Genomic DNA, 23,192 nt, shown 5'->3' on the forward strand with positions numbered 1-23,192 from the left:
ACACACGACTATACACAATCAACACAACCCCTTCCCCTTCTACTCAGAATAAATACTTTTGATCCCTGAGTAAAACACAGAATACTGCCTCAATACCCCCTGTTGACTATAACGACTCGCGGATCTCTCCGACGACGATCGTTTCTAGGGGCCTTCCTCTTGGATTCCAGATCGACAGTTCTCAGTGTGCTGCTCACAACTGCATAGTTAGTGTGTTATTATCCTGATTATTATTGCTTTTGCCGCTGCTAACGATGCCTACAGACCAATCCAGTCATCCCAGCCGCATCCCACTGTACGTGTGACCGTGTACGGACGACCTTCATACTGTTGTACTGTGCTCGTTTGCTAGGGTGCTGGGAGGTCGCCGGTACTGGACGAATAGCATGGATTCCGAATGTGTCCACCCCGTCAGACAGGTGCGAGGCTTCTATGCAGCATGACATCGTCCCGATCGTGAAGAATGTCCAATCTGACCGCAAGATTGGAGTACATATACCGGCCGCATCGTCATTTTCTCTCAAGGATCGGTGGGGAATGATTGGATTCTTACGTCGACGCCTTTTCCACCTGGATTCCAGTTATTTTCCTCCGACCGCTGGTGTATCAGGTTCCGTCAGTTCCCACTCCTTCGTCTCATGCGTCTTCCACGGCTTCCATTCGGCTTCTGTCAAATGACCGAGATTCCTCCCTATATCCCTTTTAATACAGCTTAATATTCCTTTAAACGACGCGCCATTGTTTGCTTTCCGTTCCCTGGTTCTTGAAAACCAAGCACCTCCGCACCTCTGTCTACCGAGTACCATGGTTCTACTTCTCCTGAGTCGCTGAAAAGCACTAGAAAATCCTTGGAATTTTCGGTGCACGCGTCCCCCGCAGCCGTCGGTATTTTATACCGTCCACTAACGCTGGCTGGTGTCGATCTGAAGTCAAAAAGTGTAGTCATTCTTGCGGTCTTTCGCTGTTGGCTGAATGCGCTGAGCTGGACTGGTGCGCTTTTTTTCTTTTTTTTTTTCTGTCTCTTTTCTTTTCTTCTTAATAATATCTAATTGAAATCATCCTCGCCTCACTTTTTACTTGCATCACTGTTTCCGAACACTCGCTTTCGAATACTACTCGCGCATGGAAATTGAACCATCATTACTGTGTCGACGCACGACGACCGGTTCGCGATGGTTCCTAATAATCAACTCCTTCGACTCACAATCGGGAATCGTGAACCTGTCACCGTCGCAATGGCGACTCCGCCCCCGGAGGAGGATCTATATCTTGGGAAACGGCACGAAGAGGACTATGAAGAAGCACATCGAGAACAACATGAGAAGGACTACAGCTCACGCACACACGAGTGTCTTACGCGCCGGCGCGATGATCCTCTGGCTCGAATATACCGCTTAACTCCCATTCCGACCATCCTTCTCGACGCTTCCCTACGAGTGGTCGAGGTATCCAACAGCCATCTTGAAATTTTCCAGAAGTGCAGAGACGCGCTGCTGGACAAGTGTATCTACGAGATCTCGTCATACGCCATACCCTCCCCCGACATTGTGACCCTCAGCGGCGCCTTGCAAGCGGCTGTTACCAGCCGCGACGTCCAGACAATTGGCGGCATCCATCTCCCTGATACAAATTCCTACTTCTCCCTACGATTAATACCGATTTTCGACGGTCCGGAACTAATCTACATGGTCCTCGAGATTCAGAATGCCACTACCGAACACGCGGAATCCCGCGCATGCAGCAAGCAGACTTACATTAATGAATCCTACCGGACGTTGCTGGACACCGTCAAAGACTACGCCATCTTCATGCTCGATACGCGCGGGAACATTACGACCTGGAACTCTGGCGCCACCGTGTTGAATGGATACTCAGCGGATGAAATCATCGGTCGGCATTTCTCCATCTTCTACAGCGACGAGGATTGTATCCGACAGAAGCCCGAAAAAGAACTCGAGGTCTGTCTGCGCGATGGCAAGGTGGAAGATGAAGGCTGGCGGTATCGTCGCGACGGATCGCGATTCTGGGCCAACGTCCTCGTGACGCCTATCCACCAATTTGGACATCATGTCGGTTTCGCGAAGGTCACCCGGGATTTGACTGAGCGCAAAGCCGCTGAGGCCCGTCTGATAGCGGCGTTTGAGGAATCGTCGAAACTGAAAAGCGACTTTTTGGCCAACATGAGCCACGAAATACGTACCCCGATGAACGGCATGTTGCTGGCTCTGACCATGTTGATGAGCACCGAGCTCAACCAACAGCAGCAAGAGTATGCATCTATCATTGAAGATTCGACCTCCATTCTGCTGCAGGTAATCAACGATGTTCTGGACTACTCCAAACTGTCATCCGGGGCCTTTTCATTGCACTCGGATATCGTCAATGCCCGAACGATCATCGACGCCGTTGTGCGAAACTGCAACCCGCTTCTCAAGCCGGGAGTTGAATTGATCAGCGATCTTCCGGACGACTTCCCCCAGTATCTCAAAGGCGACCCGCTTCGATTCCGGCAGGTACTGCAGAATCTCGTTGGGAATGCAGTCAAATTCACCGAGCAAGGCAGCGTCAAGATTCACACGTCATTTTCCGTCGACGAGGAAAAGCGAGACGCCTACAACATCTTGACAGAAGTCATCGACACCGGTATCGGGGTTCCGGCCGACTCCATCAATACCCTCTTCACCCCCTTCACACGATTCGCAGACTCCTGCACCAAGAAGTACCAAGGGACAGGACTGGGTCTTTCGATTTGCAAAGGCCTGGCCGAGTTGATGAACGGGACGGTTGGATTCAGACCAAACCCAGACGGCCGTGGAAGTATCTTCTGGGTGACAGCGCGAATGAATCGTACGGACGAGGTGGACTCAGCCCGAGCAGCCGGCCTCGCCTCCGAAGAAACTTTCGACCCGACTGAGGAGATTCGCAAAATCGCACCCCAGAAACACATTCTTCTCGTCGAAGACAACATGGTGAACCAAATGGTGATGCGCAAACTTCTCAACAGTGTGGGATTTGAACGCGTCGATGTTGCATGGGACGGGGCGCAGGCGGTGCGGATGGTCAAGCAGCGTCCGTTGTCGTATGACGTGGTGTTGATGGATGTTAGTATGCCGGTGTTGAGCGGGTTAGAGGCGACATCGCGAATTCGAGAATTGCACATTGATGTGCCTATTATCGCACTTACTGGGAATGCACTGAAGGGCGATGCGGAGACGTATTTGGCAAACGGGATGAATGATTATTTGGCGAAACCGATTCATCGACAGCAGCTTTTGAGGATGCTTTGGAAGTGGATTGTTTGAAGGACTCCAATGTGCTGAGCATTTCTGTCTCGTTTTTTCATTCATTGAGACACTTTATCTGGTCTCGACTTGCATTCCACAGTTTCACTGGTGACGATCTCAGATGAACCGAATTGAGCATAGCATGGCATCGACAAGACCATCAAGGGTGTCCAATCCAACGCAAGATTGGAGTACGCGTACAGAGGGCTAACTGGCACCTGTCATTATCATTTGCGGGACTTGAGCACCATGTAATGATTGCTGGCATCGCGACGATACGGTACGTTCTCTGCCTTCAGACACCTTTTTCTCTCCTCCTTTGCCCTTGTTCTCTCTTGTATACCATTCGTCCGCGACACTAACGGCCTTGAACAGTACCAGCAGGCTCTGTCAATCATATGAGAGCGTCATGATTATCTCTCTCCCCGCCATGATAGCCCCTAGCGACTTGACCATGGGGTCTTTGCGTAGACAAAACCGACCACAACCAAAACACGGACGCTCGACAGCTGGGGAAGAATCGCTGTATACTGGTGTACGAGTACGAGTAATGAGTGTAGACATGTGTATGATACTGAATGGAATCGTCATGATTTTCCTCTCCAAGTGGGATATTCGGAAGCTGAACATCTGGAGGAACGACAAGCCGTCCCCGTGCGCAATGGTTGATCGTTATCTCGCCCGGCATTGCCTCGTTTGAACCTTGAACCTTCGAAGGGTCTTGCGTGATTGTTGTTGGAAATGTTGGCCCGGGCTCCAGGCAGAGCGTTCTTTTGTGCTCGATGGCCTCCGGATATTACCCTTTTCTTTCCTTAACCCTTTTGGAATACTGTGATACCCGGGGAATTGTCGGCAGCAGAAGATTCGCCACAGTCGCGGTCTTTGCTTCTGATTTGCTTAGGTTGCTTAATGTTATTTTTTCGGGCGGCGTTGAGTTTATACAGCGGGCTCGCCGATCAATAGGGGATACCCGGACTACGACAACACGATAATGATGAAGGGCAGGATACTTTGAATACTGCCAATGGCACTGCAGAAGCAGGAGCAGCCTTAGAAAGCAAATAAGAAACAAAATATCCCGGCATAGTCACAAGAGAATGCATTCCGAGAACCTCCTCGGCCCACCCCCTGAATCTTGCACGACGGTCGATCCTTGCACCAAAGGCCGGCAATGGCAATAGTTTCGACTTTCCATTCCCTTTTGGGACAGCCTGGTTTGCTTGGCTTCCTGATTGAGATGATTTACCGCAGTCCTTGCGTCGTTTCCCTCGTGCTTGAGTTTAGGGGTGAGTTAACCATCGCAGGATACCTCTACGATTCATGTATCCTGGGCGGCAGACCCGCTGTCGTTCCTCTGGCACAGTAGGAGTGCATGTCACTACGCGCGGTAAAGGGCCTATCTTGCACGAAAGACGCGGTTCAAATTAAGCTTCGTCGGGCTTTATTATTATGCTTCCGGTTGCCGTATGTAATACGTGCAATCGAGCAGATAGCCGGCATAATTATCACACCGCATTGTGTTATTGCTTGCATCAGCTCGTCGGAATCAGGCAGTCTTGAGGTCAGAATGCTACAGACCTAGGGACTTTGGAGCGCGCAAAGGATTGTCCGGGAACCGTCTCTTTCAATTTGGCCAGGATCGCCGGAAACCCCTCGCGGTCTGAATCCGTCATGACGCACTACGTACTTGTGCCAGTGCAGAGGAAGTGATGATGGACAGAGACAGCTTTCACGTGGGATGAGCAACTCCTACGAAAATGTGCACTTTGTACTCCGTACGGGGCAGTGACAAGGACGAACGTCGATTGTTACTGCATCAAAGATAAGAGATAGCGATAGACATGAAAGGGCGTGAGGAGGCTTGTTCATCTTATCATTGGCCTGGCCTCGGAAAGTAAGCATCGGCAGTGCTTAGACAACAGACTTTGCGGAGTTGGCTTTGCTCCTCTTTTCTCCTCAACCACCAGTGGGACGCGATGATCACCACGGCTGATTGAGGTGAGCCTCCCACAGCATGTTTTGGTGGACTCAGTGCAAATTCCGTATATATACGGGGTGGACACCCTGTCTCTAATGCTTTCCTTCTCCAGCTCCGTTTGTCAATTCCCAGGAGAGTACAAGCTGGACTTGTAAGCTTGTCAAAATGAAGTCTTCTCTTCTCCTTCTGGGCGCCATGGCCGCCCACGTGCTGGCTGCCCCTGCTTCTTCTTCCCACAATTACGTTGTTCATGAACGCCGGGATGCGTTGCCTGCCTCGTGGAGCGAGGAAAGAAGGCTGGACCGATCCGCCAGCCTGCCAATGCGTATCGGTCTGACCCAGTCTAACTTGGACCGCGGTCATGATCTCCTCATGGAGGTTTCGCACCCCGGTTCGTCGCGGTACGGACAGTACTACACCGCCGAGGAGATCCATGATCTCTTCGCCCCGTCCAAGGAGACAGTGGACAGCGTCCGTGACTGGTTGGAGAACATGGGTATTGCGGGACACCGGATCTCGCAGTCCACGAACAAGCAATGGTTGCAGTTTGATGCTGATGCCGAGGAGGTGGAATCCTTGCTGAACACCGAGTACTACGTCTACGAGCACCAGGAGACTGGCAAGAATCATGTTGCGTGCCGCGAGTAGGTCCCTCTCCACCCTTTGTGGTTTAGTTCAATAGCTCATTCGTACAGGTACCACGTCCCCAAGCATGTGCAACGCCACATTGACTTCATCAAGCCCGGTGTTAATCTGCTGGAGGTCAGGGGCGTGAAGCGGGCCAACGAGACCGAAGAATCCGGCCTCCAGAAGCGCACGGGTCTCTTGCCCCCGATTCTGCGCACCTTGGGACTGCCTCTGGCGGAACTACTCGGCAACCTCCTGGGTCTCTGTGATGTGGCCATCACCCCGCCGTGTATCGAGGCCATGTACAACATGACCAAGGGTGACAAGGCTACCAAGGGTAACGAGCTCGGTATCTTTGAAGACCTGGGCGACATTTACAACCAGGATGACCTGGACTTGTTCTTCTCGAGTGTCTATCCGTATGTCCCCTGTCCTTGGATTAGTAGGCAATGGCTAATTTAGTAGCACCATTCCCGATGGCACTCACCCCGAGCTCAAGGCCATTGACGGCGCCAAGGCTCCCTCCAACAGCTCGCTCACTGCCGGCGCCGAGTCCAACCTGGACTTCCAGATCTCGTACCCCATTATCTGGCCGCAGAACTCGATTCTGTTCCAGACTGACGACCTCGTCTACGAGAAGAACTACACCTACGACGGCTTCCTGAACAACTTCCTCGACGCCATCGACGGCTCCTATTGCTCGGAGAAATCCGACCTGGATCCGCCGTACCCGCACAACGTCGACGGCGGCTACAAGGGCAAGCTGCAATGCGGTGTCTACAAACCCACCAACGTCATCTCCATATCTTACGGTGGCACTGAGGCCTCTCTGCCCATCTCCTACCAGCGCCGCCAGTGCCACGAGTTCATGAAGCTCGGTATGCAGGGTGTCTCTGTCGTGGTTGCCTCGGGTGACTCCGGTGTCGAAGGCCGCGGCGGCGACCCCAGACCCAGCAACTGCATGGGTGACGACGACAAGGTCTTCGCTCCCGACTTCCCCGCTACCTGCCCCTACCTCACCACCACCGGTGGTACCTACCTGCCCCCTTTGGCCGACCCCAAGAAGGACCAGGAAGAGGCAGTGACCAAGTTCCCATCCGGTGGTGGCTTCAGTAACATCTACAAGCGCGCCGACTACCAGAAGAAGGCCGTCGAGGACTACTTCTCTAAGTACGACCCCGGCCACAAGTACTACGAGTCCGTCGACAACAGCTCCTTCGGCGCCAACGGCGGTATCTACAACCGTGCTGGCCGTGCGTACCCTGACGTTGCTGCTGTCGCTGACAACGTCCTTGTTTTCTCTGGCGGTCTTCCGTCCCTCGTCAGTGGTACTTCTGCCGCGGCGCCCGTGTTCGCGGCCATGCTCACCCGTATCAACGAGGAGCGGTTGGCCAAGGGCAAGTCGACGGTTGGCTTCGTCAACCCTCTGCTGTATGAGAACCCCGATGTGTTTAACGACATCGTTAAGGGTGACAACTCAGGTTGCGGCGTGACTGCCTTCAAGGCAGTTCCTGGCTGGGACCCGGTTACTGGCCTGGGAACTCCCAACTATCCTAAGTTGTTGGACTTGTTCATGGACCAGCCATAATCTGATCTCTCTACGTTATGAATGCTAGTACCAAGGGTCTGTAACGCCCGGGTAATGGATAATGATAATTCCTTTGTCTCTATACTTCGGACTACTCCGTACTCTGTACACTTAAACCAGCTTAGTGCATAACTTCCCAGTGTTATTCCCCTCAAATAACCTCAACCAAACACCCGGGACATCCTCAAAGCCCGCATCGACAATGGTCTGCATCTCGTCATCCAGGATGATCTTGCCATCCTTCCACGCCTGGACGAGCAGTTCCGTAGTCGCAGGGAGGTGAGGTAAGTAGTCATAGGCGAAGAATCCGTGCATGCTCAGGCGGTTTTGGATGATTTCCTGCCTCGTTAGCACGATTTTTACACACGAGTAAGAGGGGGAGGGCAAGCTCACGAAGAGATGCTTGTAGGTCTGCTCGGTGGAGTTGTAGGTTGAGATTGTGCCGCTGTTGCTGTTAGCACCCCGTATACACACGAGTAGGGAGGAGGGTTACCAAGCAGCAATCCGTCCAAAGCGCTTCAGCCGGGTGAGCATGAGGTCGAGGATGGCGCCGCCGACGTTGTCTTCACGTGTTAGCTGTTTCCCTTTACCGGGTGGAAATAGGGCATACCAAAATAAACCTCAACATAATCCTCCGTTGCTTTGATGAGATCCTCCTCAAACGATTCAGAGCGGTAGTTAATACACTCTTCCGCCCCAAGAGCCCTGACCCAAGCACATTTATCATCTGTCCCCGCAATACCAATAACCCGACAACCAAGCAGCTTCGTCGCAATCTGCACCCCCATACTTCCCGTCGCACCCGCAGCCCCGGAAATAACAACCGTCTCTCCAGGCTGCACCTTGACAATCTCCTTAAGCCCATAGTACGCCGTGATAGCAGGCGTTCCCAACGCACCCAGGAAATGTGCGATATCGAGGCCCGGAATGGGCGCGAGAGGCTGGCACTCGGCTTCATCGCGGATGCTCAACTCGCGCCATTCTGTGAATGCGAATACCAAAGTATCTACCGGGAGTTTCTCGGAAGTAGATTCGACAACCCGTACTATGGCGGCGGTACGCATCGCTTCGCCCTCATGGATCGGTGGTAGGTATTGCCGCTTGGGGTCTGCATTTGCGGAGATCCATGGGCGCATGCCCGGGTCGTTGGAGAGGTAGAGCGGTTTGATGAGGACTTGGCCGGGTTGCAGCGTGGGGAGGGAGATGGTGTTCAAAGTGAAGGTGGGGTTGGGGCCGGAGATGGTTGGGAGGGCCGTTGGTTTGTTGGTGAGGGTCCATTCGCGGGTTTGCATGGTGGCGGTACTTGACTGAGGATGTTTGTGTTAATAGCAAAGTGGTGAGGTTGAATATAACTGAGTAAGGAGTAGGATGGAATTGATTCCCGTGCAGCGCAATGTAACTTTAAGTAACTTTATGCACTCCGTACTGCGTGTCCGTATCTACGGGACGCCGATCTTGGACTAAACTGATTCGTGAATTGTGGATCGTAGAATTCGTATGACTAGCTATGTACATTATGCACGCCTTTATGCCGCCACACCCACATTAACCTTGTAGGTAGCCGGGGTCTCTTCCGCCTCGCCAAAGACGTTAATGTTCCACCGCGGCGAGTTGGCAACGTACGGAATGTTGTATCGACGTGGGGTCTCGCCAATCTTGCTGACCTTCTCGATCTCCTCGGGCGTGAGCTCGATCTCCTGGAAGTTCTCGACGATGCGGTGCGGCGTGACGGACTTGGGGATGACGCTGTGGCCGCCTTCCTGCGACCAGGCCAGGACCACCTGCGAGGGGGAGACGGTCTTTCCCAGACGCTTGGAGGCGCTCTCGGCGACTTCCTTGACTTCGTCGCGGGTAATGAGGAGGGGTTCGCCGATCATGTTGTTGCCGAAGGCCTGTGTTGTTAGTGTCCGTGTTCCCCGGGATGGTTCAGGGGGGGGTGCTCACCGAGTAGGCAGTGACGTGGATTTTCTTTTGGTCGCAGTACCTGATCAGAGCGTTGGACTGGAGGAGAGGGTGACGCTCGATCTGGTTGACGGCGGGGACGACACCAGTGCCTTGGATGAGGGCCTCGAGCTGCTCTTTGTTAGCTGGATTCATTATTCGCAGGACTGGGACGTACGTGGTCAATGGAAAAGTTGGAGACACCAATGGTGCGCGCCTTCTCCTTGGGGAGCTTGGTCATGGCCTTCCAGGTGTCGACAATGGAGATGTCGTTGTCAATGGCGCAGTCGTTCTCGGCGGCGAGAGGGAACAGTTCGGAGCCGCGCTTGAAGGCCACGGGCCAGTGGATGAGGTAGAGCTATGTCAATTGTCAGTAAGCCATAGCGATCCACACCGGAGAATGCATACATCAAGGTAGTCAAGTTCGAGTTCAGCGAGGCAGTCGTTCAGAGCCTTTTCGACATCGTCAGGGTGGTGCTGGCTGTTCCAGAGTTTGGAGGTCTGGGTTGTTAGTATAGTCCATCATCAACTGTGCTTATATGCGAAACTCACGATGAAGATGTCCTCGCGTTTAAGGCCAGGAACGTCCTTGAAAGCACGCTTCAGACCCTCGCCGACTTCGCGCTGGTTCTGGTAGACGACAGCCAAGTCCAGGTGACGGTAGCCGGCCTTGAGAGCCTGGTAGACAGCCTCGCCGACCTGACCAGGGGCGGACTGCCAGGTACCGAAACCCAGTTGACTGCGACATTAGTCGATGGTACCATGGATACATAAGAGGGCGGGGGCTTACGGGATCTCGACGCCCGAGTTGAGAGTGACCTTCCTTCCGAGAGACATGATGGCGATACAGGAATGTACTATGTAGTGAGATGGGGAGATTGTGAGGAAAGGAAAAAGAATGAAGAGGAGGGAGGTTTATAGGCGGGGAATCATGGCATCATCCCACCAACCCCGCCAAACAAAGCCCCGATTGGGAATCCCCAGGAACCATAATATTACTGTTTTGGGACATGATATCATCGGGACAGTCTCCTCCGAGAGAAGTGCCATTTTTCTATTGGGTGGATTTACCCGACGGGTGAATCGGTTATATACAAGTCTAGGCTATGGAGTGAATATCGTACGGAGTACAGGTACAGTAATATCCGCTAAGATGGCAGAAACTGCGCAATGCGTCTATACATCTCCGGGGGGTTGGAGTACATGGGAAAGTGCCCACTGTACGGGATCTCAGCCAGTTCTACCCCGTTTTCTTTCAGACGCGGCAAATAAGACAAGCCGTTGTTCAATTCCCCATACATAACCATGCGCGGGAAGGGTAGGCCCAGAAATATCCCCATCAGGTCCTCCTCGTCCGACAATTTCACCATGGAACTAAAGATACCCCGCACCGCCCCGGGACGCACCTTGTGCCGCAGATTCGACGCGTACAACGCATTGGAAACGCAGGGGACCGTCGGGTGCGTTGGATGAAGTTGTGGAAGAATTGTTCAGGGTGCAGCTGCGGATCGTCGTGCGTGATAATCTGTCGACTGAGGAAGCAGTCCTCCGGTGCCAGGTTGCCCTCGATATCCACAAAGCTGCGCACCCGGTCCGGATGTTTATGCGCGAGATACAGCGCTGTCAAACCGCCCATGGAATGGCCAATCAGGTGGAAGGTGGTGATGCCCACACGGTCGAGAACGGCTTCGGCGGTGCGGACTAGGAAAGGGATCGAGATGCGTGACAGGTCGGAGCACTCGGTCTCTCCACAACCTGGGGCATCGTAGGCCAGAAAGGGACGGTTCTGGAAGGGAGAGTGGTGGGCGAAGTCGTAGTAGTCCTCTTTGCTTGACCCAAAGCCATGGAGGCATACAATGGGTGCCAATGTAGGGTCCCCGGGCCCTTGAACGACCGCGACGGACAGATCAACCCCGTCAACGGAGAGGGAAAGATTCTTGAACTGGGGAGCCACTTCGGCCATTATACAGTGAGCAAATGCACGCCATGAGTATGAGAGGAGCACAGAGAGGCCTCATTTATGAATGATAATTCATGATGCAACCGGGGAAAAGTCACGGGTCCGACCGGCGAAAAGCCTGAGGCCGACACACGTGAGCACACGTGAGCAAACGTGACTCATCACGTGACTCCATAAGAACGATGGAGAATGCTCGGGGAAGATACTCGAGAGAGCACCGGTCACAACTAGCGCCACTGACTCAGTCCGGGGATGGGGCGTTCCTGCCTCTCCTATCTCCGACTTTCGGTCAACCTCCGTTGTGTGGAGAGCAGATTTTGCCCTTCTCGGTAAGGGTAGGGCATATCACCCACCATGGAAAACGCCGTTTCTAGCATTCTCCGGGCTTATCAGAGGCAAACTCGTGAATACTATTGGAATAACGTCGCATTTATCTTAACTTTATCAGCATCACCGGCCCGGTCCCACTGCAAAGAACCGTACCGTGACCGACGCCAGCCGTTGGTGAAACATGGCGTTTTCTTCCTCTCTCCTTCTTTTCTCTGTTCTTTCCTTCTTCTCTGCCGGTTTCTCTTACTCTTATTTATTTCTTGCTTTTCCCCGTGGAGAGGTAACCCCATATTCAATTGCACCATCATGTCCGTCGACCCCGTTACCCCGGCCGAATACCCTCCCTGGCACGACCAAGATGAAGAAAAAGATTTGAAAGAACATTTCGATCCAACGGCGCAGGACGCCTTTGGCAATGAAGAGGAGGCTGAAGTTAAATACAAGGTGTTGTCGTGGTGGTATGTCCCCCGTCGCCCCCCGAGAAATCTCTTCATTCTCTATGCCGGATGGTATATGCTGACCAAGCGACCACAGGCAATGTGGACTACGTGTGTACTAGATTTCCCCGGATTTTTTTTAGAACAAGACTAATTATGCAGTTATGGTTGCCGAGACCATCTCGCTGGGTGTATTATCCCTGCCAGCGGCTGTGGCTACGCTCGGTTTGGTTCCGTTAGTATTCCCACATGCTCGGCTGACTGGAGACCGGGGAAAGCTAATTGGCACAGAGCGTTGATTATCCTCGTCGGAATCGGTGTTATCGCGACATATACCGGCTACCTCATGGGGCAGTTTAAGTTGAGATACCCATTCGTCACCAGCATGGCGGATGCGGGAGAGGTCCTCATGGGCCGGTTCGGCCGGGAGTTCCTCGGTATCGCCCAGCTGCTCTTCATTATCTTTTTCATGGCCAGTCACTTGGTCACCTTTTCCGTCGCCTTTAACGTCCTGACCGACCACGGCACGTGCACTATCGTTTTTGGCGTGGTCGGCCTGATCATCTCGTTGATCTGCTCCCTGCCGCGGACTCTGAACAACGTGTCATGGTTGTCCATGGCTTCCTTCACCAGTATCACTGCTGCTGTCATCATCTGTATGGTCAGCCTTGGCGTCCAACATCCCGGTGGCATGCCCATCAAGGCCGTTGTCCAGTCCGACCTGGTCACAGCCTTTTCCGCCGTCACCAACATTATTTTCGCATACAGTAAGACGAAACCTCCACAGCAATGGCAAGAAACGTTCTAACATGCAATAGTCGGTCACGTCGCGTACTTCGGTATCATGGCTGAATTGAAGGACCCCCGCGACTTCACCAAAGCTCTCTCCCTCCTGCAGGTCCTTGACATTATCATCTACATCATCGTCGCCGCCGTGACCTACAACTATGCCGGTGATGGCGTCAGCTCGCCTGCCCTGGGCTCGACCAGTCCTATCATGCAAAAGGTCGCCTACGGAATTGCCCTGCCGACCATTATCATCGCGGGTGTCGTCTTCTGTCACGTTGGGTGCAAGTACATCTACCTGCGTATCTTCGCGGGAAGCGACCGGATGCACAAGCGGGACTTTGTCGCCACTGGATCGTGGGTTGCTATCAATTTGATTATGTGGGTTATTGCGTGGATTATTGCCGAGGCTGTGCCGGTGTTTGACAGCTTGTTGAGTTTGATCGTGCGTTCTTCCCCGTTCTTTCTTTAACCAATTCGTTTATGGGTTTGCTGACTCGACTGCAGAGTTCGATCTTCGGAAGCTGGTTTAGTTTCGGTCTGCCCGCCTTTTTCTGGCTGTATATGAACCGCGGTGAATACACCGCCTCGTGGAAGAAAATGATTCTCACTGTACTCAACCTCGGTTGCGTTGGCATTGCCGGTCTCATTGTACGTTTACCTTGTCCGCCCCTATATGCACACTATTCGTTCAACGCTAACTAAAACAGTGCGGGCTGGGTCTGTACACTTCTGGCAAGTCCATCCACGACAACCCTAGCAGTGACAGTTTCTCATGCAAGAATAACTCGTAACGCGTGTTATATACATTTGTGTACATATGATAGCGTTTGTTTACAGCGATTATATAGCATTCATACATTCATATCTTCATACCTTCGTCATTCATGATTAATCGGTCGCTGATGCGAACTCTGTGGTCCGGCATCTAATTCGTAAACCGGCCGTCTTTCATGTCTCTCGCCGGGGGTTGCTTCGAGTATCATCCTTCCATCCAGCATGGGAACAGCCTCGGAGGTTTGTTTCGGGGGGAATGGTTTGCGGGGGAGGCGTAGTATCGATTTCGTGTTGGAGAAGATATGGTACTCTGTTTTCTCGACGTCGCTGTTTTCACTTACACTGGCGGCCGCTGCGCGTCGGCGCCGTAGGAAAAACCAAATAGCAACGGCGATGATGCAGACGATTAGAATGACTGCAATGGCGATACCGGCTTTTGCGCCTGGGCTTAGACCTGAGCTTGATGCGGTGCATGAGTAGGAGCCGGTGAATACGCCATCTGCAGCGAGACGGTCGAAGACGCCGCAGGACATGTCGGCGCCTTGGATTGTAGTGTCGCCGTTGACTTCGTTGATGTTGGGGAGCGAGACACTGTATTTGTTAGTTGCAATCCATAGTAAACCGAAAGGCGACAAACCTGAATCCTCCGACCAGGCCGAGGCCCCCCTCTACATCTTCCAGATTCTGTAGATTCACATAGCTCAATCCATTATTCCCCCGGACCGTCAACGCCCCACTGACACTCTGCAACCCGGAGAGCGTCAAATTCTTCAACCCCTCATTATCCGTAATCGTCACCGTGCCCTCGACCTTCTCAAGAGCCGGCAGGTTGATCTTCGTTATCCCCCCGACATTCGTCACGATTAAGTCGCCTTGGATCTGGCTTATCTCGGTGAGGTTCAAGACCCCGCCGAAAGATTCGGAGACAGTGAGGGTGCCTTCGATTTTGTCGCAGGAGACGAAGAGGTCTGTATCGGAAGAGGAGGATATGGTTGTATTTTGGCCTGTCGACGTCAGTACCGCTTATCGGCAATCTTTTTCTGCATCGGGCAGTGTGGGACGAACAGGAATCAGCAACGACGCACTGGCACACAGCCAGCACGGCCAGGAACAGCATCAAAAGCGTCATCGCATGGAGCTGTAGCTGTCAATGTCAGCTGTCAGATAAGCCGACAGAAATAAAAGCGAGAAGGGTCTCGAGGGCCCTGACTGCTAAAGTATGCATGTCTCTGTCGAATTTTAATAGACTTGTTTATGCCGGCTAAACATCCCGGATTTCTATTTTTGGCACAGGCAGCATTGTTTGTCTCCGCTTTGATTTCGATCTATACATTTCTATCGGATATACAGGTCATGTCACTCTATCTCTATAAGTATTCGATGGGCTACTACCACGAATCCATCGTCGATAACTCCTGCCACTGCTGTTCCAGTTCCTCCACCATCCATGCTGTTCGCCAACCAACGCGTTTTTCCACATGAGCTAGGAACTTGAGCGACCCCTGCTGTTCGGCCGGGTGCCGAAGACAGTATCCATCTATCTTTATTAGACTAGTCGGATAACTGTGGGGAGGGGGCTTACATCGATGTACCAAGTGGCACGCCATGAAGAATGCGTTTTCGACCGTTTCGTTCGACAGGGCAAGGCCGATCACCATAACCAAATGTGATGCGATTGTTTTCTATACTGTCAGTCGGGGTGACCGAAGTAGCACTGACTATACTTACCTCGTCAACTCGACGCAAGCGTGCTAGCTCGTAGTCGCTGACCGTTTGCCAGTGTCCGTCCGACGAGGTCAGGAATATGCACGATGCATGGTAGTATTGCAATCCCACCACTGCCGGCGGCGACATCATCCATAGTTCTGGAAATGGTCGGTTCTCTGCTGGATCAGCTGATCTATATCGCAACGGCTGCCATGAGATCGGCCTCGCGCGATGCCAGTGTTCCACGCTGTGAGCAATCTGATGCCAGGCGGCTTCATCCATGACCTCTGTGTCCGTTCTTGCGCAGAGCTGAATGACACGGGCGCAGAGAAAGATAATCACGTTTGCGTATGCTGCGTCATCACTGCGCTGAAACACGGTTGAGTGCTCATAGTTCTCTAGATCCAGCGACATCGGCTGATACTGCACGACCGAGGCGTATATGGCCTGTCGCAGGAACTGCCAGCTAACGGCTTCAGCCAGGCCACCGGACGAAGCAGACTTGGACATGGTATTGAGGAGCCGGTTGGATCCTAAAAGGTGGTACTTTTCGTCTGTGATGTTTTCCAGTTCCTCGTAGAACCGCAGGATCACTACGGTGATCAGGAGATTGTCGTCATATCCTTCTGGTTGAGCGAGCACTGCAATTAACAGTTCTAGACATTGCCCGTGATATTCAGACGCTTCTACATCACTTGAACCCGACATGATCGCATCGTGTCGCGCAGATAAGGACAACACGGCCTTGAGGACCATGGGCACCTGGAGGGCCCGACGGGGGACTTCGGTCGTGAAATGCGATTGCAGGTCACATATATCAGCCTACATAGTTAGCGATTATTTATTCCAACGCTAGGTGTGGCCTACCCATGGTGCAATTCTGGAAATGAATATCCGCATCAAATACGCCTCTCTAGGCGACAAGGTAGCAGAAGTGATCGGCCTCGGACTAAACGACTCCCATGATGAAGTCCCTGCCCAGGAATTAGTCGAGGCAAGCGGCGATGCAACTCCATTGACAGAGGGAGGTGAAATGGCGGTCGACACGACAGCTGGCCCGCAGTCAGACACCATTGGTGGTGTCACGAGACCAGAGTCGTTCATTGGTGCCAAGTCTGGCATTTCCAAACTCGGTTCTGGGAAGCTGGGCGGAAGTAGCGGAACCGGCTCCTCTGCCGGTCGTGGCTTTGGGGACTCGGCGCTCCATTCTGACGATTCGTCGGCGGGTTCTTGGATGAACGTCACTGAACGATCAGCGCATGTCCTAGTTTAACTGAGGGAAACCTACACGACCGAGGATAGTTCACCCAGACCTGCTCCGGCTCCCAAGCCAACTCAAACCGCGATGGCGTGCCATGGCTCTTGTGGTAAACATGGCGCACCGTCTTGAAGCGAAACCGCGGATCTAGACGACACGGCCGGTCCAGCCGAGCACAAGCATTACACGACGAAGCGCCCGCTCGCACGGTGCATCGAATATGGCGATGCCGACAACGCTCACATCCTCTGCCAATCCGCATGGCACTATATAATCCGGGGAGCGTAAAGCTCAGCGGGGACACGACAGGGATTATGATTGAGCGGCATCGACAAGACTCCTCGTTGGAGAGCAGGCAGTCGGGAAAGCAATCAGTGAGCGAGAAAAGAAGCGATCAAACCATATGTCTGTAGCAGAATCGAAGAGGAAGTCGTAGAGGACAATAAATTCGCTAAAATTATCCCCGACTTCCCCGCATTCGAGCCAAGCGGAGGCGGGGTGTGATTGGCATGTTCATATCAAAGCTGTTTAATAGGGAGAATTATACGGGGTCATGATACGGGGCCATGATAACGCCACCGCTAATCATAATGAATCCATTCATTCAACCATAATCAACTACCCTGACTAAAGTCATACTCATTGCCAAATCCTCGATTCAAATACCTCGACAAGGCTTCCGACTCACTCACCCAGGTGACCGGAATATCTAGATCCTTCTGCCCCTCAATTACCGGCCGGAGGCTGTCCGACAGCTCCAACTGCATCCGGTTGCGGTACCACGGGGCAAAGTGGACTTTTTTGGTTAGCATGACATTTCCCGCAATGGATCTAGGCATATAGGCACACTCACTCATCGCCAGCATGACCCGGACCACATCGGTCTGGTTTCCAATCCCGGCATGCCAGAGTCGGAGATCGCGGAGAACAAATGAGCCTTTGGGTACTATTGGCTGCGATGGTGGACGGATTGCCCTTTGCCTCTCTAGAGCGTCTGCTTTGATTCGTCCGCTGGCTCGCTCGCCGTGCATCCCAACTTGCACATGCAGTCCTGAATCCTTGTGCGTTCCTAGCCAGAGCTCCGTGGAGCCGTTCTCGGGCGTCATCGTGATGAGCGGGATGTTCACGACGTAGGCGAAAGGGTGCGTCGGGTGGTCAAAGTCGGCATCTGAGTGCACGGGCTGCGGCATTGGGGGATGTTCTTCGGTCGGTGGCATCGCTGAATTTCCCGAGCAAAAGGTCCATTTGGGCCGGGGGCCTAATGCAGTCGTGGTGATTTGCGTGGCGATGGGGTCTGATACTGTTAGATGTTGTCATCGTGGGTAAGATGTACCTACTTAGGAAGATATCTGTATTGAAGTAATCCCGTACCGGAGGCGGGTCTTGTTGGATATTACCCGGGTTGTAGTTGTATGGGCTATTTTCTTTCTTGCCTTGGAGGGAGCGTGCATCTTGTACCATTTTGGCGTTCAGATGATCGAGGACATCGTGCGGAATGGCATCTTCTACCACAACCAATCCATCATGATAGAGACTGCGAATGGCAATCTCGAGGTTCCGAGGAGTCAATTGTCTGTTTCTCACCTCGTCTTGGGATGGTCGAATGCTGGTAGGAAAGCTGGACATTGTGCGCGAACTGAACTGCCGGAAGGGCTTGAAGACCCTGGTACGTGCGAGTCGCTGCATTGGGTTTATTCAATAGGTATTCGTACATCCTAGACACTGAGTGACACCGGGTTTTTATAACTTGAGGAAATACACATGTCTTTACTCCCTCGCACCCTATAGTTCCGACTTGTATCAATTATTATTGGTCAATGTTATAGATTAGTAATATAGGCTCGAAAAACTCCACACGATTCTCGCAGAATGCAGAAAACGCAAAAGCACACATCCAATCGCTTAAGCCCTGAAAATATGCCGCGACCCCTACTAAAAGACCGCTGGTAAATCACTCTTGACTAACCCTATCACACCTTAGTTGATGAACCAGGTATTGACTCTATTCAGCCAGCCATGTAGGCAGCGAAAGGTCAAGTGTACGTTCGCATTACGGAATACTATGGTTCGGAAAACTGACAAAGCTAGGCGATGGACGCCGTCCAGTGTGTCTATGCTGCCAGCGGAGCTCAAAAGAATGCCAATGGAGACACATTCATGGCCAGAGTCAAGCTTCGAAATCCCCTGGCGTAGCAGTTATTGCTGGCGGCCAATCTCGGTCCAGTGTTACGGAGCCCGGAGCCGAATATATATCCACCAAAGACCCGAAACGAGCACTGCAAGACCCATGCATCGCACGTATCTTTCGATATTATATTGACAATCTAGCTAGCTGGTATGACTTAAACGACAGTAAGCGGCATTTTGAAGATATAGTTCCGGTGTGTGCTAGACAGAATTCTCTTCTGTTGAGCGCCATTCTGGCATTTTCGGCTGCGAGCCAGAGCTCCAGTCTTTCCAATTATGCCTTATCGGAGGTGGCGGACGCATATCACTTGGAGAGTGTGGAGGAGCTGCTGTCTCTTACTGAGAATATAAACGAGTTCAGAACCGAGGAAACGCTCGCTGCAATATGCCTTCTCCGGTCATATGAGATTATATCCCGTCTGTATCCCACCGTCGTCCCTTTGTACAACAACTAAGAGTCTGGTTTAGAGAATGTCAGTGCTCAGAACCACCTGAGAGGGTCGTATTCGTTAATAGCGAGTGGCCCGAACGATCTAGAACCAGGCTTGATGCGAGCTGGTTTCTGGAACTATCTCCGGGAAGACATTACTGTAGCTCTTATGGAAAAGCACAATTTGATGATAGAGTTGAACGATCAGCAGCCCCCATTACTAGACGGGGAAGGCGATTCTGCAAACTACATATCGCACATATTGGGCAGAGTTATCAACAGTTGCTTGCACAAAGATGGCGAACCTCTGGATCAACGCGAATGGGATTCATTGAAGGGAGAGCTTGACAGTTGGAAGACCTCGCTGCCTTTGTCTTCCGAACCAATCATCACACCAGGACTTCACGGAGACAGCCGGTTTCCGTCTGTATGGAACACATCGAAATGGCATAGTATGTGGCATCCACTAATACACCCTATCTCATATTGACCATCTCAGCTGCTAGCTTACAGTATTACCACACTGCGATGACAATCCTTTGTCTGGCGGAACCCGTTCCTCACGCGATAAACACATTACAACATATCGAGAGAATGAAGTCCATCGAAGCCAACCTGGAATATCATGCCATACAAGTCTGCGCGTTGGCAATATCCAGTAACTCGGCACCTGTATGGGTTAACTCTTTTGGGCCAATATCATTCTGTTTGTCTTCCCATACCGTACTTTGTATCCTCTCCACTTACTGATGAAACAGGCGGGCCTTGGCTTCGGCAACCTGAAATGCTTGAAGAGCTTGCCGCTGAGCTGGAAAAATGGGGAGCGAGGACTGGATGGCCTGTTTCGAGCATTGTGAAGTCATTAACCAAAGCATCCGATTGATGGCACGATTGTGGAACAAATATTGCCAATTCGACGAAATAAGCCATGGCCCTGGAAAATGATTTGTAGTTATCCTTACCTTAATCACAGCCGCGAGCCAACGACCAGTCAATAACTGCAAAAAGTACTCGGTGAGCCGCATAGGGTGGTTGTGCAACAGTTGAACTCAATCGGGTACCACCGGCCATCTGCATGACATCGTATGATACCATCCGGTATTCATTTACGACGTACTACCTGCATAATTTTATTCATAATGATTCTCATCCTTCGTGAGGCCCGTAAAGTGACCAAGTTTAAAACTAGATTGGAATGGCATCGGCTCGACAGCACGGTTTTGTGGGCAATGGCGACTTTTAGTGTGTTGATTGTGGGCGGCAGCGTTGCCGGTTTGGCACTTGCTAACATGCTCGAGAGATATGGCATTGAATATACTTTGATAGAGAAACATGAAGTTATTGCGCCCCAACTCGGGGCAAGCTTTACCATGCTGCCTCAAGCGGCCCGTATTCTCGACCAACTGGGCTGTTTTGGAAAGATCCGAACACTGGGTACGCCGGTCAATGATGGAGGACTATTTGGACCAGGCGGTAATCCTCTGAACATTGACCCAAATGCTGGAGATAATTTGGAAGCATTGTAAGTTGTTGAAGACACCTGAGCCAGCCATTTTTGCTGATTTGTTAGACTTGGGTATAAGATGTGGGCTGTGGAGCGACGGCAGCTCGTTGATATTCTCTACCAAAATCTGGCCGATAAATCCAGGATCCACACATCCTGCGGTGCACTCAAGCTGGATTGCCTGGAACACGGCGTGAGGGTCGAGACACAAAATGGACGCGTTTTCACAGGAAGCATCGTGGTGGGAGCGGATGGTGTCCATAGCCGGATTCGACAAGAGATGTGGAGGATTGCTGATACAGAGTCTGATGACATTCGTATCAAAAAGGATCAAAGTGGTATGTATCTTCAGTTGGGTTCATCAAAATACTGATAGAACTGACTTCTATAGCAATAAAAAGTACTTATAGTTGCATTTTTGGCATCTCTGAGGATCTTGACCAGTCGGGCATCACGAGTACCTCCAGAACTTGCTTCCAAGGTCGGAATTACTTATATCAACGAAGTGCTCATGGTAAACTGTACTGGTTCGCATTTTCCAAAAATGTTGAAAAGGGGCGTGATATTCCGCGATACACAGATGAGGACACAGAAAGGGCCATTTCTCGATTTGGAGACGATGTCCTACAGCCCGGCATAACGCTGAGAAAGCTCTATGAACATCGAACACATGCAGTACTGCTTCCCCTGGAAGAGTATGTACTGAGCAGGTGCTATTATCGAAGGATAATCCTCATCGGTGATTCCTTGCACAAAGTATGATCCCTGTACCCTTTGATTAAACTGTCACTAACATCGGTATAGATCCACCCGTTAAGCGGACAGGGCGGCGCCTCTGCCCTCGAATCTGCGGCATATCTTGCAAACAAGCTAAAAAAATTGACATACAATGAGAAATTTCCCAGCGACGAACAGATCCAAGCTGCGTTCGCCGACTTCGAGCAGAATCGAAGATCCAGGACTGAAAGTCTAATGAACGACGGCCATGGCCTAGCGCGTTTAGAATCTCTAGACAATGCGTTTCTGAGGTTCCTAATGCTTCATATTGTCAGTAGGATTTCTGAGGGGTATCTCCAATCCATGCTTGCGGAAGCATGCGCACCCGGAGTGTCTTTGGAATACTTGCCATTGCCATCCAAGCGAGGCATAGTACCTTATGAAGACGAACTTCACATTCGGCCTCAAAGGCGAAAAGTACACTCGACTGTCATCTGGACTTCGACGTTTATCCTGCTTGGACTAGTTCAATTCGTTGCATTCCGGGAAACCCCGGCTGCCAACAGGGTTTTGGTCAGCCAAGCTAGTCCAGAAGCAAATTGGGCATGGAATTCAGAATATCAGAGTCGGGATGCTTTGCCACCTTTGCAAATGTACACTGCTATCTCTGCTATAGCAGTTAATGCACTCTGGTGTCTGGAATCATACCGCAGCCAATTCTTGATAGGACCACTTTGCAGGTGAGGTCTTTTTAACCATACCCATTGCTATCGCAAGCTGACGATGCTAGTGCCGTTCCATTCATATTGCTTGCATCCTTTACCGGCTGGAACGTTGCAATGCCCGTGTATTTCGCGCTTTATATCCTGCTCAGTCACCGAAAAGCATTCTATTATCCATCTCCGAGGGCTATAGAACTTCCAGCCGCCAAAGCCTTACCAATTGCCTTAGTCCTTGTGTATCCAATCGCTATCTATCGTGCTTTCGCTGAGGCTTCCATGAACGCCTCGGAGATTTCGTCTGGGGGATTTCGGTTTCAACCACTGCTAGTCGCCCACGCTAGTCTTCCCTTCACAGTTACCCTCGTCAAGGAAATTTTTAAGAGAGCGACCGAGGCTCCGAAAGAACCAAATGGGATATGGGGGAATGCGGATATTCCACATGTCTCGCGATATCAGGACTTGATCTTCTTCACTGTCAGCGCTGTACATTTGCTGTTTATCGCGACTTTTCCGCTACATTCAAGTCCACAGATTCCTCACTATAAGTACGCCACAGATGAAGCTGTGATTCAGTTCGTTTTCTCCGGCCTATATATAAAATTGTGGCTGCTATTTACTGTTTGGGATTTGCGGCGAGTTCGCGCAACGAACATCAGCTGGAAGAAGGCAGTACTCTACATCACACTAGGAACATTCATGGTTGGCCCGGCCGGCTGTCTCGTTGCGGCCTGGAAATGGCGAGAACGGACATTGGGGAGATTGCGGACAAGGAAGGGCGAGACTAAGACGAAGTCGGAACTTAAGGCCGTATAATAATGCTGGATAGAAAGGACGACGTGACAACGTACTCGTTTTGCTCGAAACTGTTGAGAGTTTTGTCTGGCTTTGGTTTAACCTTCTGCGCTGCATAAGGCTATATCATAGATGTATAGAAAGGATGCAGATAGAATGCGAAAAGT

General features: G+C 51.7%; 11 protein-coding genes across 11 annotated transcripts; 5 read left to right on the forward strand and 6 right to left on the reverse strand.

Annotated features, from left to right (window-relative positions):
• Window positions 1-1,172: 1,172 nt before the first annotated feature.
• On the forward strand, window positions 1,173-3,302 carry fos-1 (sensor histidine kinase/response regulator Fos-1/TcsA; the record flags this gene model as incomplete). Its single annotated transcript, XM_043284207.1, has 1 exon — window positions 1,173-3,302. One exon carries the CDS (start codon window positions 1,173-1,175, stop codon window positions 3,300-3,302), a length of 2,130 nt encoding a protein of 709 aa, XP_043141410.1.
• A 2,125-nt stretch (window positions 3,303-5,427) lies between these two features.
• SED1 (S53 family peptidase) lies at window positions 5,428-7,477 on the forward strand (the record flags this gene model as incomplete). The annotated part of the gene is made up of 3 exons (XM_043284209.1): window positions 5,428-5,906; window positions 5,958-6,308; window positions 6,355-7,477. 3 exons carry the CDS (start codon window positions 5,428-5,430, stop codon window positions 7,475-7,477), a joined length of 1,953 nt encoding a protein of 650 aa, XP_043141411.1.
• A 111-nt stretch (window positions 7,478-7,588) lies between these two features.
• Window positions 7,589-8,769, reverse strand: ACHE_80799A (MDR family NADP-dependent oxidoreductase; the record flags this gene model as incomplete). Its single annotated transcript, XM_043284210.1, has 4 exons — window positions 7,589-7,816; window positions 7,871-7,922; window positions 7,971-8,040; window positions 8,088-8,769. 4 exons carry the CDS (start codon window positions 8,767-8,769, stop codon window positions 7,589-7,591), a joined length of 1,032 nt encoding a protein of 343 aa, XP_043141412.1.
• Window positions 8,770-9,003: 234 nt separating this feature from the next.
• akr1 (putative aldehyde reductase (AKR1)) lies at window positions 9,004-10,255 on the reverse strand (the record flags this gene model as incomplete). The annotated part of the gene is made up of 6 exons (XM_043284211.1): window positions 9,004-9,369; window positions 9,422-9,550; window positions 9,597-9,776; window positions 9,827-9,919; window positions 9,971-10,157; window positions 10,209-10,255. 6 exons carry the CDS (start codon window positions 10,253-10,255, stop codon window positions 9,004-9,006), a joined length of 1,002 nt encoding a protein of 333 aa, XP_043141413.1.
• Window positions 10,256-10,781: 526 nt separating this feature from the next.
• Window positions 10,782-11,381, reverse strand: ACHE_80802A (alpha/beta fold hydrolase; the record flags this gene model as incomplete). Its single annotated transcript, XM_043284212.1, has 1 exon — window positions 10,782-11,381. One exon carries the CDS (start codon window positions 11,379-11,381, stop codon window positions 10,782-10,784), a length of 600 nt encoding a protein of 199 aa, XP_043141414.1.
• Window positions 11,382-11,732: 351 nt separating this feature from the next.
• ACHE_80801S (uncharacterized protein) lies at window positions 11,733-13,725 on the forward strand (the record flags this gene model as incomplete). Its single annotated transcript, XM_043284213.1, has 7 exons — window positions 11,733-12,166; window positions 12,243-12,256; window positions 12,308-12,380; window positions 12,437-12,912; window positions 12,964-13,376; window positions 13,439-13,582; window positions 13,642-13,725. 7 exons carry the CDS (start codon window positions 11,733-11,735, stop codon window positions 13,723-13,725), a joined length of 1,638 nt encoding a protein of 545 aa, XP_043141415.1.
• An 87-nt stretch (window positions 13,726-13,812) lies between these two features.
• On the reverse strand, window positions 13,813-14,837 carry ACHE_80803A (putative GPI-anchored cell wall protein Pst1; the record flags this gene model as incomplete). Its single annotated transcript, XM_043284214.1, has 3 exons — window positions 13,813-14,299; window positions 14,346-14,712; window positions 14,774-14,837. 3 exons carry the CDS (start codon window positions 14,835-14,837, stop codon window positions 13,813-13,815), a joined length of 918 nt encoding a protein of 305 aa, XP_043141416.1.
• A 449-nt stretch (window positions 14,838-15,286) lies between these two features.
• ACHE_80804A (uncharacterized protein) lies at window positions 15,287-16,171 on the reverse strand (the record flags this gene model as incomplete). Its single annotated transcript, XM_043284215.1, has 1 exon — window positions 15,287-16,171. One exon carries the CDS (start codon window positions 16,169-16,171, stop codon window positions 15,287-15,289), a length of 885 nt encoding a protein of 294 aa, XP_043141417.1.
• Window positions 16,172-16,301: 130 nt separating this feature from the next.
• ACHE_80805S (uncharacterized protein) lies at window positions 16,302-16,688 on the forward strand (the record flags this gene model as incomplete). Its single annotated transcript, XM_043284216.1, has 1 exon — window positions 16,302-16,688. One exon carries the CDS (start codon window positions 16,302-16,304, stop codon window positions 16,686-16,688), a length of 387 nt encoding a protein of 128 aa, XP_043141418.1.
• Window positions 16,689-17,287: 599 nt separating this feature from the next.
• ACHE_80806A (phytanoyl-CoA dioxygenase family protein) lies at window positions 17,288-18,299 on the reverse strand (the record flags this gene model as incomplete). The annotated part of the gene is made up of 3 exons (XM_043284217.1): window positions 17,288-17,469; window positions 17,527-17,967; window positions 18,011-18,299. 3 exons carry the CDS (start codon window positions 18,297-18,299, stop codon window positions 17,288-17,290), a joined length of 912 nt encoding a protein of 303 aa, XP_043141419.1.
• A 2,130-nt stretch (window positions 18,300-20,429) lies between these two features.
• ACHE_80807S (FAD-dependent oxidoreductase) lies at window positions 20,430-23,046 on the forward strand (the record flags this gene model as incomplete). Its single annotated transcript, XM_043284218.1, has 5 exons — window positions 20,430-20,812; window positions 20,861-21,132; window positions 21,186-21,550; window positions 21,599-22,251; window positions 22,302-23,046. 5 exons carry the CDS (start codon window positions 20,430-20,432, stop codon window positions 23,044-23,046), a joined length of 2,418 nt encoding a protein of 805 aa, XP_043141420.1.
• Between the last annotated feature and the right edge of the window lie 146 nt (window positions 23,047-23,192).

Source organism: Aspergillus chevalieri, chromosome 8, assembly GCF_016861735.1.
Source record: "Aspergillus chevalieri M1 DNA, chromosome 8, nearly complete sequence".
In the NCBI taxonomy this organism is placed as follows: domain Eukaryota; kingdom Fungi; phylum Ascomycota; class Eurotiomycetes; order Eurotiales; family Aspergillaceae; genus Aspergillus; species Aspergillus chevalieri.